The following is an 18,070-nucleotide window of genomic DNA, read 5'->3' as shown; positions in this document are numbered from 1 at the left end:
AGGGAGAAAGGGTCACAGAATGTCCCTCCAATGGGGTCTGAGTCTCAGCCCTGGAAAAGGCCTTCTCCAAGGTGATTTCTTCCTTGGGTACTCCTTCAGTCCTAGACCCACTCTTCCTGTACTTTTTTTTTGTTTTCTGTTGTGGTAAAATGAACATAAATTGTACACTTAAAATGGTTAAAATGGTAAACTTTGTGTCATTATGATGACATTCACGACATTGGATTAACCATCACCATTACCTATTTCCAGACTTTTCCATCACCCCAAACTGAAACTCTGTACTCATTAAGCAATAACTCCCCATTCCCCATCCATCAGCCCCTGGTAACCTCTACTCTTCTTTCTGTTTCCATGAATTCACCCTCATATAAGTGGAACCATATATTTGTCCTTCTGTGCTTGGCTTATTTCACTTAGAAAACATTTTCAGGGTTTCATCCATGTTGGTGCATGTGTCAGTATTTCCTCCCTTTCTTTGGCAGAATAATATTCTGTTGTACATATATACCACATTTTGTTTATCCGTTTATCTCTTTCTGTGCTCTTCAGAGTTTTTACCCTTTAGTGGTTAACCCTCTGTTATCAGTTAATAATTATTCATATTAAACTTTCCTTGTTCACATAGTGTAGTTCCTGTCTCCTGACTGGGACCCTGACCGACACACCTGCCTTTGGGAACTGCCTTTCTCTTCTCACTCAGTGTGACTTTGATGGGGCCAACCATGGAACCTTGTTTCCCTCATCATGCATCATACTGCCGCATCAATCTAGTAATGGTGATGAGTTTCAGGGCAGGAACATGACCCAACCAGTGCCCATCAGAATCTTTCCCCAGGATGGATGGGTGAATATGGGAATCCCCATGGGATTGCTTCTCTGGAGTTCTTGCAGCCACATTCCCAGACACGTACAGGAGGTTTATCTTGTGGTAGGATAAACTGAGACCGATATTCAAAGAGAACTAGAGATGGAAATGAGAAATGAAGAGGTTTCTGATATACCTAGAGGCAGTATAGCTGGAGAAGAAGGTCAGCATTTAAGGAAGTGGGGGAGTCAATAAGAACAGTGCGAAAGGGCAGCCAGACAGCAGAGGAAGCATCAGGAGCTGGTGGTATCCTGCTATTGTGATCAAGACAGGATCTTTCCTTTTTCTTCTTTTTTTTTTTTTAACATCTTTATTGGAGTATAATTGCTTTACAGTGTTGTGTTAGTTTCTGCTGTATAACAAAGTGAATCAGCTATATGTATACATATATCCTCATATACCCTCCCTCTTGCATCTCCCTCCCACCCTCCCTATCCCATCCCTCTAGGTGGTCACAAAGCACCGAGCTGATCTCCCTGTGCTATGCAGCTGCTTCCCACGAGCTATCTATTTTACATTTGGTAGTGTATATACGTCCATGCCACTCTCTCACTTTGTCCCAGCTTACCCTTCCCCCTCCCCGTATCCTCAAGTCCATTCTCTACGTCTGTGTCTTTATTCCAAGACAGGATCTTTTAAGAGAAAGGAAGGGGTGGGAGTTCCCTGGTGGTCCAGTGGCTAGGAGTTGGGCTTTCACTGCCATGGGCCTGGGGTTCAATCCCTGGTTGGGGAACTGAAATCCCGCAAGCCACGCGGCGCAGCCAAAAAAACAAAAAAGAGAGAGAAGGAAGGGGGTTAAAAAATGGGCTGGAGAATGGCCCCTGGACTGGGCGCTAGCTGATGGTGGACCCCAGTGAGAGCAGTGTGGGCGGAGCACTCTGGTTTAGCACCGTGGGCCTCTCCCTCTCTGTCTCTGGGACCCTCGAGGGCCCTAGTCTCAGGCCATGCTTGCTGCTCCTTAAAGGTGCTCTCAAGCTTCCCCAGCTCATCCTTTTGACCAAGTCTGACTGATTCTCCCAAATTCAGCTCGAGCTCAGTTCTTCAGAGAGGCCCAGCAGGCCAGCTTCTTGATCCAAAGAGGAGGAGCGATTCCCGCGGCACTCGGTGTGTTCTTTCCTCGGTCAATCACTTATCACGCTGTTGCCTTCACAGGCTTGTCTCGTGCTCCAGCCTGTGGACTCCTTTAAATCAGGGACTTTGGTTTATATATCTCTGTGTTCCAAGCACTCAGCACAGGGCCTGGTCTTGAAAGGAGCTCAGTGCACACAAATGGCTCAATGTCTGCAGGGGCGCGCTTGTGATTCTTCCGTGAGAGGAGAATGCGATCTGGTTGCCATGGTGCTGAGAGAGAGATTTCTCCACCTGCTGTTTCCAAAAGGAACAAGTCACAGTGAGCTGACTGCATTTGGGCATCTGGCCAGCAGGATCTGCAGAATCCAGCAAGATGGATGCGGTGCTAACCCAGAGATGGCTGAGACACTTTTCCAGCTATGCAGACCTTTCTGCCCTTTTCGCCCAGGCAGGTAAGCTGTCAAGTACCAACAAAGAATTGCCTTCTTTCTGTCCTTGGCAGATTTAAAGGGCTCCTCTTTTGCCAATATTCCCTTAGCTGTCATGGCAGTTTTTTCTCTCCCCTTGCACTGTTCTTTCTACCTCCTTGCCCACTGTTACCCTAAGACAGGGGCTTCCAAACTATAGCCTGTGGGCCAAATCCTCAGAGGACCTCAGTCTTTTCCTAAAGGCTGTCTTCACCTGATTGGATGAGGCCCACCCACATGGTGGAGATTTACTTTACTCGAAGTCGACTGATTTAAATGTTAATCTCATCTAAAGAATTCCTTCATAGCCACTTCCAGATGTGTTTGACCAAATACCTGGACACTGTGGCCTAGCCAAGGTGACATAAAATTAAACATCACACTGTATGACCCAGTGCTGGTCAACGGGATGTCAGCAGAAGTTGTTGAGCAGGGAGGGCTCCTGAAGAGGGAGGCAGCTATGCTTGCCCACGTTCTGTTATTTCTTCCTCACCCTTCCTGCCCAAGAGGTGAGCCTGGTGATTGGCACTTCACTAGCCATCTTGAACTCGCCCTGGAAAAGTCAAGAGAAGCTCAAAGAACTCAAGAACTCAATATCCTCAAGCCTCGCATCTGCCCTGGACTTGTCACCTTTGGGCTTCTTCTTAGATGAGAGAAAAATAGAGCACTGTGTTATTATGCCTGTTTTCATGTCTCTGTTACTTGCGGCCAGAAGCGATTCCTGACTAATACTCTCTGCTTCTTGGCCATTCAGACCTCTCTCAGGTCTGAGCATTCTTGAGCCTGGCCCCCAGGCTCCCATTGAGACTCCCGGATGTCCCTCCAGTAGGTGTCCTGTCATTTGGGCTAGCCTGAATGGGATCTTGTTTGTATCCAAGAACTCTCCCCGGTATAAAGCATAAGCCAGGTGGGAAGGACTAAGGGGATTAGGGGCATGATGGGGGTGAGGGGGCAGTGGAGATGAAAGAAAATGTTCCAGGTAGAGATATGAGTATGTGCAGAGGCCAAAGGTGAAAGACCATGCCTCCTGCAGGATAGTAAGGCTGGATCATAGAGTGCAAGGGTGGACTGGCTAGAGTGAGGCTGAGAGGTAGGCTATGGTGAGAATGGATTTTAACCCCAAGGGTAAGGGGAGTCGTGGGCAGGTTCTATGTGTGTATGTATAGGTCACATGACCATATTTCCAAACTGGGAAGCTCACTGTAATTGTAGCAAGGAGAAAGGATTACAAGGGGCTAGTCTGAAGACAGCAACCTGTTGCAGGGATGCAGGTAAGGAATAATGGAGGCAGTGATGGGGAAAGAAGAAATAAATTTTAGAGAGGTTTGGAGATAAAAGAGTCAAGGACTGTATTTGAAGGGTAAAGGAGAAAAAGAAAGATGTCAAGTTCAGAATCAAGAATTCTGTCTTGATGAATGGATAAAGATGTGGTATATACACACAATGCAGTATTACTCAGCCATAAAAGAGAATGAAATACTGCCATTTGCAATAACACAAGTGGACTTATAGAGTATCATACGAAGTTAAGTAAGACAGAGAAGGACAAGATTGCATGACATCACTTACACATGGACTCTGAAAAGTAATACGAACGGATTTATTGACAAAGCAGACACAGACTCACAGAAAACAAACTTATGGTTACCAAAGGGGAGAGGTGAGGGGAGGGATAAAGTAGGAGTTTGGGATTAACGTATACACACTACTGTATATAAAATAGACAAATAACAAGGATTTACTGTACAGCACAGGGAACTCTACTCAGTATCTTATAAACTTACAACGGAAAAGAATCTGGAAAAAAATATATATATATATACACAATTGAATCACTTTGCTGTATACCTGAAACTAACATAATACTGTAAATCAACTATACTCCAATAAAATAAAGAATTCTGTCTTGAGCACCCAGATGGATACCATTATTTCCCTCCAGCAGGCAGTTTAGCATCCTCACACCACACCCCTGTACCTGTGGAGGTGTTCTCGGACCAAAGAACACACCATCTCTCATCTCTCCCCTGGAGTCACAATGGTCACAGCCTTTCAAATGGTCTCAGGCTGCATCATCAAAGGTACGGAGTTCAGAACAAGGCAGGTGATGCTCCTGCCCTCTTGACTCTGGTTAGAACATATACCAGGTGTACTGTGTGTAGTCTTGGTCCCTAACCACAAAAAGAAGTTTAACAACTGGAGCTTGTCCAGGTAAGGCGACCGTCAGGAAATCACAGCAATGAGGGCGTTCTGAGGGACCGGGGACCAGACAACCTTTAAGGGGATGAGCCTCCTGTGCGTAAATGTCTAAAGGCGGAGGGAGCAGAGGGTTCTGAGTGGCCCTAGGACACAGCAAGGACTGCTGGGCCGAAGCTGTAGGGATGCAGATTTTTGCAACGGAAAAACCTTCTCTGGGTCAGAGTTGCCCTGTGTGGACAGGAAGCCTGGGGACGGAATGAACAGCCCATGCTGAGAGGGGTCTGGAGGGCAGCCGAGGGGTTCCCCCTCCCAGATGCCAGGGACATGTGGGAACAGGGACCACAGCTCAAATGCCCACAGGCACTCAGAGGAGCGGTCCAGCTAAAGGTACAAAAATTCAAAATTAAACCCAATGGCAGCAACAGCAAGCACTGTGCACGTGGAACAAAGTCTGCTGCAGAGGTAGGACTGAGTGGACGCACAGCCTCTGCCCAGGAATGTGGGGAGGCGTGTACTATTTCCTGGGGCTGCCATAACCAAGTCCCCCAAACTGGGTGGCTTCAGAGGAATTTATCATCTCTCAGTTCCGGAGGCTAGAAGTCCAAAATCAAAGTGATGGTGGGGTCGTGCTCCCTCTGAAGCTTCTGAGGAAGGATCCTTCCAGCTTCTAGCAGCCCCGGGTGTTTCTTGGCTTCTGGCAGCATGACTCCAATCTCTGCCTCCGTCTCCACGTGGCCATCTTCCCCCTGTGTTTCCCTCTTCTTACAGACACCAGTCACATTGGAGTAGAGGTCCACCCTACTCCAGTAGGAACTCATCTTAACTTAATTAGTTATATCTGCCCTGACCCTATTTCCAAATGAGGTCATATTCTGAGGTGACCTTGTCTTTTTGAGGGACACAATTCAAACCATAACTGGGAGTCTGAAGTCCCGTCCAGCTGGAGACATGTCAACCTAGAGGTAGCCGCTAGCTTTGGTGAATTTGTGTGCTTTTGCTGTCTTGTCTTCCCAGCTTGCGTAAGCTTTCTCCTCCCCACCTAACTGGCAAAGCCAGAGCCCCACTGATATTTAGGGACTGACCCACCCTGTCTCTGCTGGACAGGTATAGAGGGTCAGGATGCCTTAAGGAAGGGCTGAGAAGGGGCTCCAGGGCTTCCCTGTGGTCACTCTCTGGGGCCTGGGTCTCTGGGGCTCAGAAATCTGGCTCAGAGGCTACTTCCCGCACGAAGGCCCCAGAAGCTGGGCCTGCATAGGGCTGTCACAGCGCTCACGCTGCTTAGCTGCTGGTTTGTGCGGAGATGCTCCCCTCTGCTGGGCAGAGGGAAATCTGCTGTCCTTCCATTTCTTAGGGGTTTGTCTCCCTAAGTTGCAAGTTCACAAACCCACAGTAAACACAGTCAGGGGCCAGGGGTCAGCAGGGCCAGTTCCCCCAGTTTTCAGTGGGGGAGATTGAGGCTGGAGAGGGGAAAGGCCTTGTGTAAGGCCACACAGAGACCAGACATGTGCTGCCTCCCTCCCACACCAAGGTCTGGGAAGCATCTCTTAGGATCCTGGAGGCGCGGGCTGGAAGAAAGCCAGGGTGGGGCTCCTGGGAAGTCTGCATACAGCTGAGCTTGGAGGAAAAATGGCCAGAGAAGGAGAAGGCAAAGAAGGTGGGCACCTTACTTCAAGTACAGGCATCAGAAGGCTGGACAGATACGGACCCGGCGAAGAGAACCAGGGCCGCCAGTCAGTCCACTCACTCTGGACGATTCCCCATCAGCCTGTGTGAGTGATCCCAGCATAGCCTAACTCCATACTCCTAAGAAGTCATGTACATACAGAACTTTTGTAAATCAGATGCTCTTTGTACCCTCTCCCTCCTTCTCCTGTGTCCCAGATACCCTGACCATCTTTCTCATACGTGGCCCAGTGGTAGCACAGTAGTTAGGGCAAGTTTACTGCTCTAACAGGTAGGCCAGAAGGTATCATAGCTCAAACGCAATGGAAACTTACTTTTTGCTTGTGTCAACAGTTCACGGAGTTTATCAGAAAGGGTTGGGGCGAGGGGCTCTGTCCCCCATAGTCTCTCAGGGACCAGGCTCTGCCGTCTTTAACATATGGACATCGAGAGACAATCAGCAGGAAAGGGAAGAGCGTAGAGGATGACACACAGGAGTTCTCCTAAACCAGGCCGGGAAGTGCTGTAAGTACATTTTAGCCATGTTCCATAAGCTAGAACACACAGGATCCAGAAAGGACAAGAACAACCTGGGTTACATGGTGGTCTGATGGGAGGTGTGGCAAGAATACACCTCACAGACCTCCTCCCACAGCTGCTGCTCTTTGGAATCCATGACAGAGCTTGTGCCAAAGCACGCCTCCTACAGGCTGCTCCCTGCCAGTGACTGAGGGCAGCTGATGCACTAAGGCAGCTGGTTCCTTGAAGTACAGCGGACTCCTGTACTGTCAACTTTCGTTCCAGAACTCCCAGTGGCTTTGCTGAACCTTCCTTAGACTATGTGGCAGGTTAGGATGCTTCACCCAACTGTCATTCCCTCTTTCCTTCCCTCGGGGTCAGACTTGCATCATGGTCTGGTGGTTCTCCCAGTCTCCCTGGCTTCCTCCTGCTTTCCTTTCACAGAGGTGTTTCTCTTAATAAAATCCTTGCACACTCAATCCCATCTTGGTGTCTGCATCTTGGAGGACTCAGTCTAGCACAGGAGACTGCTCCCTGGTATTCTGACTACCCCAACTCTCGTTGGGGTCATTTAACCCAGGTGGTGAAGATGGACCAGACTTGTTTGAACAAAAGATGCTCTGGGTAATCCCAGAACCTGCTAATTTCATATAGAGGTACCAGGGGTTAGGATTTCAACATACTTTTTTGGGGGGAGGTGCAATTCAACTCATAACAGTCTTCACCTTCGGTTGGGCCTCCAGTACTGGCCTGACTCCTGTCCACATTTCCCCAACAGGGTTACTCTACTGTTCTTCACTAGGGCTTTTCCAAACCTTCTCCACCCTCTTCAACATTTCAGCCCTGCCACTTTCCCTTTCATATTCAACAAATGACTTTACCTACCCCTTCAGAGAAAAACAGACACCGACAGAAGGGGGGTCCCTTAACCTCACGCCGTGTCTGCCTCTCACTTTCTCCATCTGAAGGCTTTTCCTGTCCTCCTCGCCATGTTCTTCCTCAAGTCTAATCTATGTTCTCTTTTTTGGATCCCTTTCCTCTGATGCAGGAGCCCTGCATGTCTCCCGATTATCTCCACATCAGGAAATGACACCACACCACAATCTACCCCACTGGCTCATGCTAAAATATCTACAAGCCCATCTTTCTTTTTGCGGTACGCGGGCCTCTCACTGTCGTGGCCTCTCCCGTTGCGGAGCACAGGCTCCGGACGTGCAGGCTCAGCGGCCACGGCTCACGGGCCCAGCCGCTCCGCGGCATGTGGGATCTTCCCGGACCGGGGCACGAACCCGTGTCCCCTGCAACGGCAGGCGGACTCTCAACCACTGCGCCACCAGGGAAGCCCAAGCCCATCTTTATTATTTGCTTTTCCTGACTCTCCTTCATCCTCCAGCACAACTAATCTACAGCATGTATGATCTGCTTTACCTTCAGAATATTTCCTAAATCCAACCCCTTTCAATATCACCACTATTACTACTCTGATCTAGGCAATCTAATGGGCAGCTCTGGGTAACTACCTCTTAACTGGTCTCACCACCTCCACCGTTAACTTATTTCAGCCCAATCTCCACACACAGCCAGAGTGATCATCTGAAACGACACAGCAGACCATTCACTCCCCTGCTTCAAATGTTTCAATGACTTCGCTTTGCACTGAAAATAAATAATTTTTTTTTTAACCATGGCCAACAAGGTCTATATGATCTGGTCTCTGTTTACTTCTCTGATATCATTTCATGCTTCTCTCCTCTTCACTCGCAACTTTCCAAGCACGTGGGTTTTCTTACTGTTCTTTACACAGGCCAAGTAGGTAATGCTATTACCTCAGATCTTCTCATGGCTGATTCCTTGTCAGCTTTATAGCCTTCAAATGTCACCTCCTGAAAGAGGCCTGACCATCTATCTACAGGCCACCTTTACCTCAGATCATGCTCTATACAATTTCTCCACTTTGTTATTTTTAGAGTCTTTATCACTGTCTGAAACTATTTACAAATCAGTTCATTTTTATCTTGCCAGTCTGGTCCCAAAGAACGTAAGCTCCTTGTGAACAGGAAGTCTGTCTGCCTTGTTCATTGCTGTCCCTCCAGTGTCTAGAACAATGTCTGGCACCTAGTAGGCACTCTGTAAATGTCACTGAATGACTATGTGACAGGTGCCAGGGTTTTTAAGCAGCATGAAAGATTCAGGTAGGCCACTGTCTCTCTGCTGGGACATTCACTGAACAAGTCCTAAGAAGTCCCTTGAAGGCCAATCGTTTGGTCACTTGCATGCCAAGCTGGAACACAGGAATCCTTTCAAAGGCTAGGAGTCCTGGCACTTGGATCCAGCCTCCCTAGGGGTGCTGCATAAGCGTTTCTCACCGAGACCCTGGCACTCTGGCCAGAACACTTGCTGGTCTCCGTTTCTTGAGATCTGCAGACCTTGGTTCCCTGTCTCAGAGAAAATCCTGCCACTCTAGCCACTTCTGCTCCTCACTTTCCAAGCCCCTCGTTGGGCATCTTTCCCCATGCCCCCTAATTTCACAGTGTTAGAAGGTAAAAGTCTTCCTTTAACTATGCCCTGGGAATCAAGGAGGGAAGGAAAGGGAAGCAGTTTTCTTTCCTCCTGATGCTTCTACATCAGTAAAATCAAAATAGAAATTAATCTGATGATAAACTAATCTGCCTCAGCCATAGACGATTTCACTCAGGTTTCAAGGGATCTTGCCTCCTTATTTTTAGAGGACAGAAGCTGAAATAAATCTTTGCTAAGGCAGGCTGGAGGTTGAGGCAAAACTTTGTTAACGACTCAGGAGCCAGAAAAGAAAGTCAGTGAGAGAGAAGCAAGGAAGCTAGATCAGCTGGAGCACAGGGTGTGTTCACTCACCCTGCATTTAAAATCTTTTTCAGGCCATCTCCCTGCTTTAGCCCCCACCTAAGGGAAGAAGACCCAGGAAATCAAGCCTTGGAGACCTCTGCGTCTCAAGTAAAAGGTAAATGTTTACCGAACAACTGTATGACAGGTTCCTGGCTCTTCTGTACATAGTAACGAGATTCAAGGAGGACACTATTCTTACTGCTGTGACACTGTCACTGTCAAAGCCCCACAAGGTCTCTTGAAGGCCAACAGTTTGGCCACTCACTTCTCAAGAAAAGGGATTGTATGGTCAATTCAGGGGAGAACTCTGTATTAGTTATCTATTTTTTGTGTAACAAATGACCCCAAAATCTATCAGCTTAAAAAACGACAAATATCGGGACTCCCCTGGCAGTCCAGGGGTTAGGACTCCACACTTGCACTGCCGGGGCCTGGGTTCCATCCCTGGTCGGGGAACTGAGATCCCACAAGCCACAGGGCAGGGCCAAAAAAAACCCCCCCAAACCCCCAGAAAACCAACAAAAAAGAAAACCAACAAATATTTATTACCTCACAGTTTTTGTAGGTCAGAAATTTGGGAGCAGTTTAGCTGGGTGGTTCTGGATTAGGACCTTCCAGAAGGTTGCAGTCAAGATGTTGGCTGGAACAAGACAAGGTTGCCCACTCTCACCACTCTTATTCAACATAGTTTTGGAAGTTATAGCCACAGCAATCAGAGAAGAAAAGGAAATAAAAGGAATCCAAATCGGAAAAGAAGAAGTAAAGCTGTCACTGTTTGCAGATGACATGATACTATACATAGAGAATCCTAAAGATGCTACCAGAAAACTACTAGAGCTAATCAATGAATTTGGTAAAGTAGCAGGATACAAAATTAATGCACAGAAATCTCTGGCATTCCTATACACTAATGATGAAAAATCTGAAAGTGAAATCAAGAAAACACTCCCATTTACCATTGCAACAAAAAGAATAAAATATCTAGGAATAAACCTATCTAAGGAGACAAAAGACCTGTATGCAGAAAATTATAAGACACTGATGAAAGAAATTAAAGATGACACAAATAGATGGAGAGATATACCACGTTCTTGGATTGGAAGAATCAACATTGTGAAAATGACTCTACTACCCGAAGCAATCTACAGACTCAATGCAATCCCTATCAAACTACCACTGGTATTTTTCACAGAACTAGAACAAAATATTTCACAATTTGTATGGAAACACAAAAGACCCCGAATAGCCAAAGCAATCTTGAGAACGAAAAACGGAGCTGGAGGAATCAGGCTCCCTGACTTCAGACTATACTACAAAGCTACAGTAATCAAGACAGTATGGTACTGGCACAAAAACAGAAAGATAGATCAATGGAACAGGATAGAAAGCCCAGAGGTAAACCCACGTACATATGGTCACCTTATCTTTGATAAAGGAGGCAGGAATGTACAGTGGAGAAAGGATAGCCTCTTCAATAAGTGGTGCTGGGAAAACTGGACAGGTACATGTAAAAGTATGAGATTAGACGACTCCCTAACACGATACACAAAAATAAGCTCAAAATGGATTAAAGACCTAAATGTAAGGCCAGAAACTATCAAACTCTTAGAGGAAAACATAGGCAGAACACTCTATGACATAAATCACAGCAAGATCCTTTCTGACCCCCCTCCCAGAGAAATGGAAATAAAAACGAAAATAAACAAATGGGACCTAATGAAACTTCAAAGCTTTTGCACAGCAAAGGAAACCATAAACAAGACCAAAAGACAGCCCTCAGAATGGGAGAAAATATTTGCAAATGAAGCAACTGACAAAGGATTAATCTACAAAATTTATAAGCAGCTCATGCAGCTTAATAACAAAAAAACAAACAACCCAATCCAAAAATGGGCAGAAGACCTAAATAGACATTTCTCCAAAGAAGGTATACAGATTGCCAACAAACATATGAAAGAATGCTCAACTTCATTAATCATTAGAGAAATGCAAATCAAAACTACAATGAGATATCATCTCACACCAGTCAGAATGGCCATCATCAAAAAATCTAGAAACAATAAATGCTGGAGAGGGTGTGGAGAAAAGGGAACCCTCTTGCAATGTTGGTGGGAATGTAAATTGATACAGCCACTGTGGAGAACAGTATGGAGGTTCCTTATAAAACTACAAATAGAACTACCATATGACCCAGCAATCCCACTACTGGGCATATACCCTGAGAAAACCATAATTCAAAAAGAGTCATGTACCAAAATGTTCATTGCAGCTCTATTTACAATAGCCCGGAGATGGAAACAACCTAAGTGTCCATCATCGGATGAATGGATAAAGAAGATGTGGCACGTATATACAATGGAATATTACTCAGCCATAAAAAGAAACGAAATTGAGCTATTTGTAATGAGGTGGATAGACCTAGAGTCTGTCATACAGAGTGAAGTAAGTCAGAAAGAGAGAGACAAATACCGTATGCTAACACATATATATGGAATTAAAAAAAAAATGTCATGAAGAACCTAGGGGTAAGACAGGAATAAAGACACAGACCTACTATAGAATGGACTTGAGGATATGGGGAGGGGGAAGGCTAAGCTGTGACAAAGTGAGAGAGAGGCATGGACATACATACACTACCCAACGTAAGGTAGATAGCTAGTGGGAAGCAGCCTCATACCACAGGGAGATCAGCTCGGTGCTTTGTGACCGCCTGGAGGGGTGGTATAGGGAGGGTGGGAGGGAGGGAGACGTAAGAGGGAAGAGATATGGGAACATATGTGTATGTATAACTGATTCACTTTGTTATAAAGCAGAAACTAACACACCATTGTAAAGCAATTATACTCCAATAAAGATGTTAAAAAAAAAAAAAAAAGATGTTGGCTGGTGCTGCAGTCATATGAAAGCCAGACTGGGGCTAGGAACTTGTTTCCTAGGTGGCTCAGTCACTTGGCTTACGGTAAGAGGATTCAGCTCTGCATTGGCCATTGGCACTAATCATAAAAAAGCTGGACTGCCTATACTCACGAGACTAAATAGGTTTAAAGATAAGAGGTATATTTAGAGATGAACATTTCAGAATAACAAAAATGTCATTTGGCAAGAAGATGTAACAATTACAAATGTGTATGTGCTGAATAAATTCAAAATATGTGAAGCAAACGTGACAGAACTAAAGGGAGAAATAGACAAATTCACAATCATAGAGATTTTAACATCCTCTCAGTTATGGATAGAACCAGTAGACAAAAAAATTAATAATGAAGAAGATCTGAACAGCATCATGAACCACCTTGTCTAGCTGACATTTATAAAACACTAAACATAACAACTGCATAATGCACGTTCTTTTTAAGGCATGGAACGGTCACCAAGGTATGCCATATGTTGGGTCATAAAACTGATCGGAGTCAGCAAATTTCAAAAGTTTTTCCCAGACCACAGAAGAATTAAACTAGAAAGTAATTCTAAAAATAATAAGATATGTTTAAAAGCCCCAATTATTTGAAAATTAAATAATGCTCCTCTCAAGAACTAATAGGACAAGGAAGAAATCATAAGGAAAATTAGAATTTTGGACTAAATGGAAATAAAAACAACAATCAAATTTTGGGGATTCAACTAGAACAGTACTTAGAGGCAAATCTATAGTTTTAAATGTTTGATTTAGGAAAGAAGAAAGGTTTACGATAAATTATCTAGGTTTCTACCTTGAGAAGCCAGAAAAAGAAGGGCAATTTAAACCCAAATTAAGTAAAAGGAAAAATTATAAAGATAAAAGTAGAAATCAATGTAATAGAAAATGGACAAAACAATAGAGGGTATTAACAGAGCCCAGGAGGGAACTTTGTGAGGTGAGGGAAACGCTCATTATCTTGTTTGGGTTGTGGGTTATAAGTGGGAATTCCTTTGTTAAAATCCATTGAACTATGCTTAAGATTTGTACGTTACAATGTATGCAAATTTCACTCCTTCAAATAAAGAACTTTAATAACGAAAGAAAAAAATATGACCATGCGTAGACAGTGCTAGGGCCTCTTCCAGAGCCTTGAGAGAGTGCATCCAAATGAGCAGGTTCCCATGCTCACTAAAAGCTTCACCAGCTTCATGAGTTGCATGGCAAAACTGCCACTCCCCTCCACTCCCTGCCCCAGCCTCATATTCTTTCTGGTCTCCACTCTCAGTAGCTGTGTGACCATAGCTGTTTAATATCTTAGTGTCTTGAATCCTGAATTTGTAAAATGGGAATTATTATGTAGCCTGTCTCACTGGATTGGTGAGTAAATTACACGAGATAACTCAGAACACTAACTGGTACCTAGTAAACGTTCAAAGAATATAAGCCATTATTACTGTCTTGCAGAAGTAGTTTCCTAAGGAAAACCACTTAGGAAATTCTACTAAGGGCCATGTGGACCTAATGGGGTGTCCTGAGCAGAGGTGCAACAAGCACAGCTTTGCCTTTTAGAAATACTCACTGAGGCAGCAGTGGGGAGGATGAACTGGAGCAGGGAAAGGATAGATTTGGAGACTAGTGATGAGACTATCCTCACATGAACACAGATGAGACATTACTGACCTAAAGAATTTTTAAAAATATGCAACTGTATTCAAAGTGTACAGAATTTGAACATACACAAAAATGTAACTAAGAGTATGTGTAAAAATTTTACTTGCTTTTCATATTGAAAACTATTAATATAAATTCAAAATTACCTTTAAAATACAGCCAAGGGGCTTCCCTTGCGGCACAGTGGTTGGGAATCCTCCTACCAATGCAGGGGATACGGGTTCAAGCCCTGGTCTGGGAAGATCCCACATGCCGCGGAGCAACTGGGCCCGTGAGCCACAACTACTGAGCCTGCGCGTCTGGAGCCTGTGCTCCGCAACAAGAGAGGCCGCGACAGTGAGAGGCCCGCGCACCGCGATGAAGAGTGGCCCCCGCTCGCCACAACTAGAGAAAGCCCTCGCACAGAAATGAAGACCCAACACAGCCAAAATTAATTAATTAATTAATTAAAAAATACGGCCAAATAAAAATTGCGGTTAATAAATATCAAATTTTGAAATAAAAGTTTTAAAAATGCAAATAATTGTAAAATTTGTATGGAAATACAAAAGACCCTGAATAAACAAAACGATCTTGAGAAAGAAAAACAGAGCTGGAGGAATCATGCCCCCTGACTTCAGACTTTACTATATAAAGCTACAATAATCAAAACATAGTACTGGCACAAAAACAGACAGATCAGTGGAACAGGACAGAGAGCCCAGAAATAAACACACACACTTACGGTCAATTAATCTATGACAAAGGAGGCAAGAATATACACTGGAGAAAAGATAGTCTCTTCGATAAATGGTTCTGGGAAAATCAGACAGCTATATATAAAAGAATGAAATTAGAACATTCCCTCACACCATATACAAAAATAAAATCAAAATGTATTAAAGACCTAAATGTAAGACCAGAAACCACAAAACTCCTAAAGGAAAACAGAGGCAGAACACTCTTTGACATAAATTGTAGCAATATTTTTTGGGGATCTGTCTCCTAAAGCAAAGGAAATAAAAGCAAAAATAAACAAATGGGACCTAATTAAACTTAAAAGCTTTTGCACAACAAAGGAAACCATCGACAAAACAAAAAGAAACCTACTGAATAGGAGAAATATTTGCAATGCTATGACTGTTAAAGGGTTAATATCCAACATATATAAACAGCTCATACAACTCAAGATAAAAAAAAAAAAAAAAAAGGCAAAAACCCAAACAACCCTATTAAAAAAATGGGCAGAAGAACTGAATAGACATTTCTCCGAAGAGGAAAAGCAGGTGGCTAACAGGCACTTGAAAAGATGCTCAACATCGCTAATCCAAGGAAATGCAAACCAAAACCACAATGAGATATCACCTCTCACCTGCCAGAATGGTTATCATCAAAAAGAACACAGATAACAGGGCTTCCCTGGTGGCGCAGTGGTTGAGAGTCCGCCTGTCGATGCAGGGGACACGGGTTCGTGCCCCGGTCCGGGAAGATCCCACATGCCGTGGAGCGGCTGGGCCCATGAACCATGGCCGTTGAGCCTGCGCGTCCGGAGCCTGTGCTCCGCAACGTGAGAGGCCACAACAGAGAGAGGCCCGCATACCGCAAAAAAAAAAAAAAAAGAATACAGATAACAAATGTTGGTGAGGACCTGAAGAAAAGGGAACCCTCATATCCTGTTGGTGGGAATGTAAATTGGTGCAGCCACTGTGGAAAATAGTATGGAGGTTTCTCAAAAAACTAAAATATCACTTATATGTGGAATCTAAAAAATTAAACAAACTAGTGACTATAACAGAAAAGAAACAGACTCACAGATATAGAGAACAAACTATTGGTTACCAGTGGGGAGAGAGAAGGGGGAGGGGCAATATAGTGGCAAGGGATTAACAGGTACAAACTATTAGGTATAAAATAAGCTGCAAGGATATATTGTACAACACGGAGAACATAGCCAATATTTTATAATAACTATAAATGGAGTATAACCTTTAAAAATTGTGAATCACTGTCTTGTACACCTGTAACATATAATATTGTATATCAACTATACTTCAATTAAAATTTTTTAAATTACCTATTAAAATAAAGCCAAATAAAAATTCTGATTAGTAAATATCAAATCTTGAAATAAAAGTTTTAAAAATACAAATTGTTTAATATTGCAGAAGGTCGTTCTGTACCTGCTCTGCTTATGGGAAATTGTGTGTACTTCTCCAGAACCACAGACCGGAACAGGAAGAGAAGTAATATGAAATTTCACAGTTCTGGGAAAGGTGACTTCACTCTGTTGAGCTTGTCTACTCTTGTATACTCCTAGGGTGGAACTGCTGGTCACCCATAAGGTGTGTATGGTTGGCTTCAGTAGCCACGGTCAAAGAGTTCTCCATAGTGGCTGTACAAATCCACATTCCTCTCAGCTGTGTGCGAGAGTCCCAGAGCATCACTTTGCACTTTCCATCATTTCCATTTTAGGCATTCTGGTGGGTGTGTGCAATGCTATTTCTATAACTAATACATTCTTTATTTTTCTATTCCCTCTGTAGAAAGGGAATCCAGCTTTTGCAGCCAACCCGCCCTTGGGGCAGGAGGGAGGGAAGAAGCCATTTCCGGAGGGTCCATCAGCGGGGGCCTAACTACAAGAGGGAGGTCAGCTGAAGCAAGGCCAGGCAGAGGGAATCCCAGGCACCTGGACGCTCATCTCCACTCTCTGGCACATTAACTTTTCCTAGACTTTCCTCATCTCTGCTGATTCAAATCTTGTTCGCCCTTCAAAGGCTGGTCAGCACTGATCTTCTCCATAAAGCCCTTCCTTTCCCCAACTTTTGTCTTGACATTGGAAGGCATGGATGGGTGAAGGTGGGCAAATCATTAACCTCTCGATCCATTTCCTTATCGGAGGATCATCTGAGCTGAGCAACACTGAGTCTAAGTCCTTATCTGATGTGATGTCTAATGAGCCTTTAAGAACCAGGGGGCGAAAGAACACAAACAGAAGTGTGTACTCCCGTCGGTCAGCCAGGGCGTCAGGGCCCCTGTACAAGCCTGTGCTCTGAAGGTCCTCGTGAGTTTCGGTCAGCATGTGTCGGATGGAGCTGCCTCCTTGAAGGCCCACTGACGCATAATCGTGCAAATCTGTTCGCTGGGGGAGTCTACCTGGGACCTCGCAGCCCTCCCGTGCGCCCACGGTGGGGTAAGCCCTCTCGGGGCTCTGAGGGACTCCGGGTCCTTCCGGGAATTTGTGTCGAATCGGCTGGTGGCGACCCGACGCCGCGTCGGGGGTGGGGAATGTGCGGCTGCGCGCGCACCGCGGCGTTTACGCGGCGATTTCATCATGCACCCGGCCGGGACGCGCGCGCCGCTTCCGCCGCCGCCCCCTCCGGACTTCCCAGGGCAGCGGTCTCATGCCCTGTCTGCGCCCGGCGCTGCTTAGAGCCACCCGCGCCGCTCTGCTGCTGTCGCCGCCGCACCGGCTCCCGGCCCGGCCTCCTCTTCTGCCCTGCCGGCCCATCAGCAAGCCAGCCCGCGCCCCGACCTCGTTCCCCGCTGCCGCCTCCCGGAGCAGCATGGATGGTGCGGGGGCTGAGGAGGTGCTGGCACCTCTCAGGCTAGCGGTGCGCCAGCAGGTACTGGCATTCTTCACCTTCCCCCAGCCCTGGCTCTCCTCTCCCTGGTCCCCTCCTCCTTCTCTCTCTCTCTTCCTCGGGCACCGGTCCACCTCACCAATTATCCCTCTCCTTCATTCTCTGGAAGCCCTTGGTTTCTAGGCATCTTCCTCGCCTTCCCCACGTTGGACCAAGTCCCCGCGTGCGCCGGTCACCTTCCCTCCGGTGGACCCCTGTCCTCCCCTCTCCTGGGGTGATTTCCTCGGATCCC

At 45.6% G+C, this 18,070-nt stretch overlaps 2 protein-coding genes across 5 annotated transcripts in view; one reads left to right on the top strand and one right to left on the bottom strand.

Moving 5' to 3' along the window:
• The window catches only part of GGCT (gamma-glutamylcyclotransferase), a 73,100-nt gene extending 55,631 nt beyond the window's left edge, over nt 1–17,469 (bottom strand). For both annotated transcript variants that reach the window (XM_089917575.1, XM_089917576.1), the window contains exon 1: nt 16,378–17,469. The gene's annotated coding sequence lies outside the window, so the exon portion shown is untranslated. The remainder of the gene's footprint in view (nt 1–16,377) is intronic.
• An 88-nt stretch (nt 17,470–17,557) lies between these two features.
• GARS1 (glycyl-tRNA synthetase 1) overlaps nt 17,558–18,070 on the top strand; it is a 40,626-nt gene continuing 40,113 nt past the window's right edge. For 2 of the 3 annotated variants that reach the window (XM_089917559.1, XM_089917558.1), the window contains exon 1: nt 17,560–17,820. In XM_089917559.1, the coding sequence (XP_089773685.1) occupies nt 17,599–17,820 (222 nt within the window). In that variant the 5' untranslated portion in view covers nt 17,560–17,598. Of the gene's footprint in view, nt 17,821–18,070 lie in introns of all 3 variants that reach the window. The other variant, XM_089917560.1, reaches the window with a different exon arrangement.

This window comes from Delphinapterus leucas, chromosome 9 (genome assembly GCF_059928025.1).
Source record: "Delphinapterus leucas isolate spDelLeu-1000000601 "Yukka" chromosome 9, BTC_Dleu_Yukka2, whole genome shotgun sequence".
Taxonomy (NCBI): Eukaryota; Metazoa; Chordata; class Mammalia; order Artiodactyla; family Monodontidae; genus Delphinapterus; species Delphinapterus leucas.
This window is presented reverse-complemented; position numbering and strand designations above follow the sequence as displayed.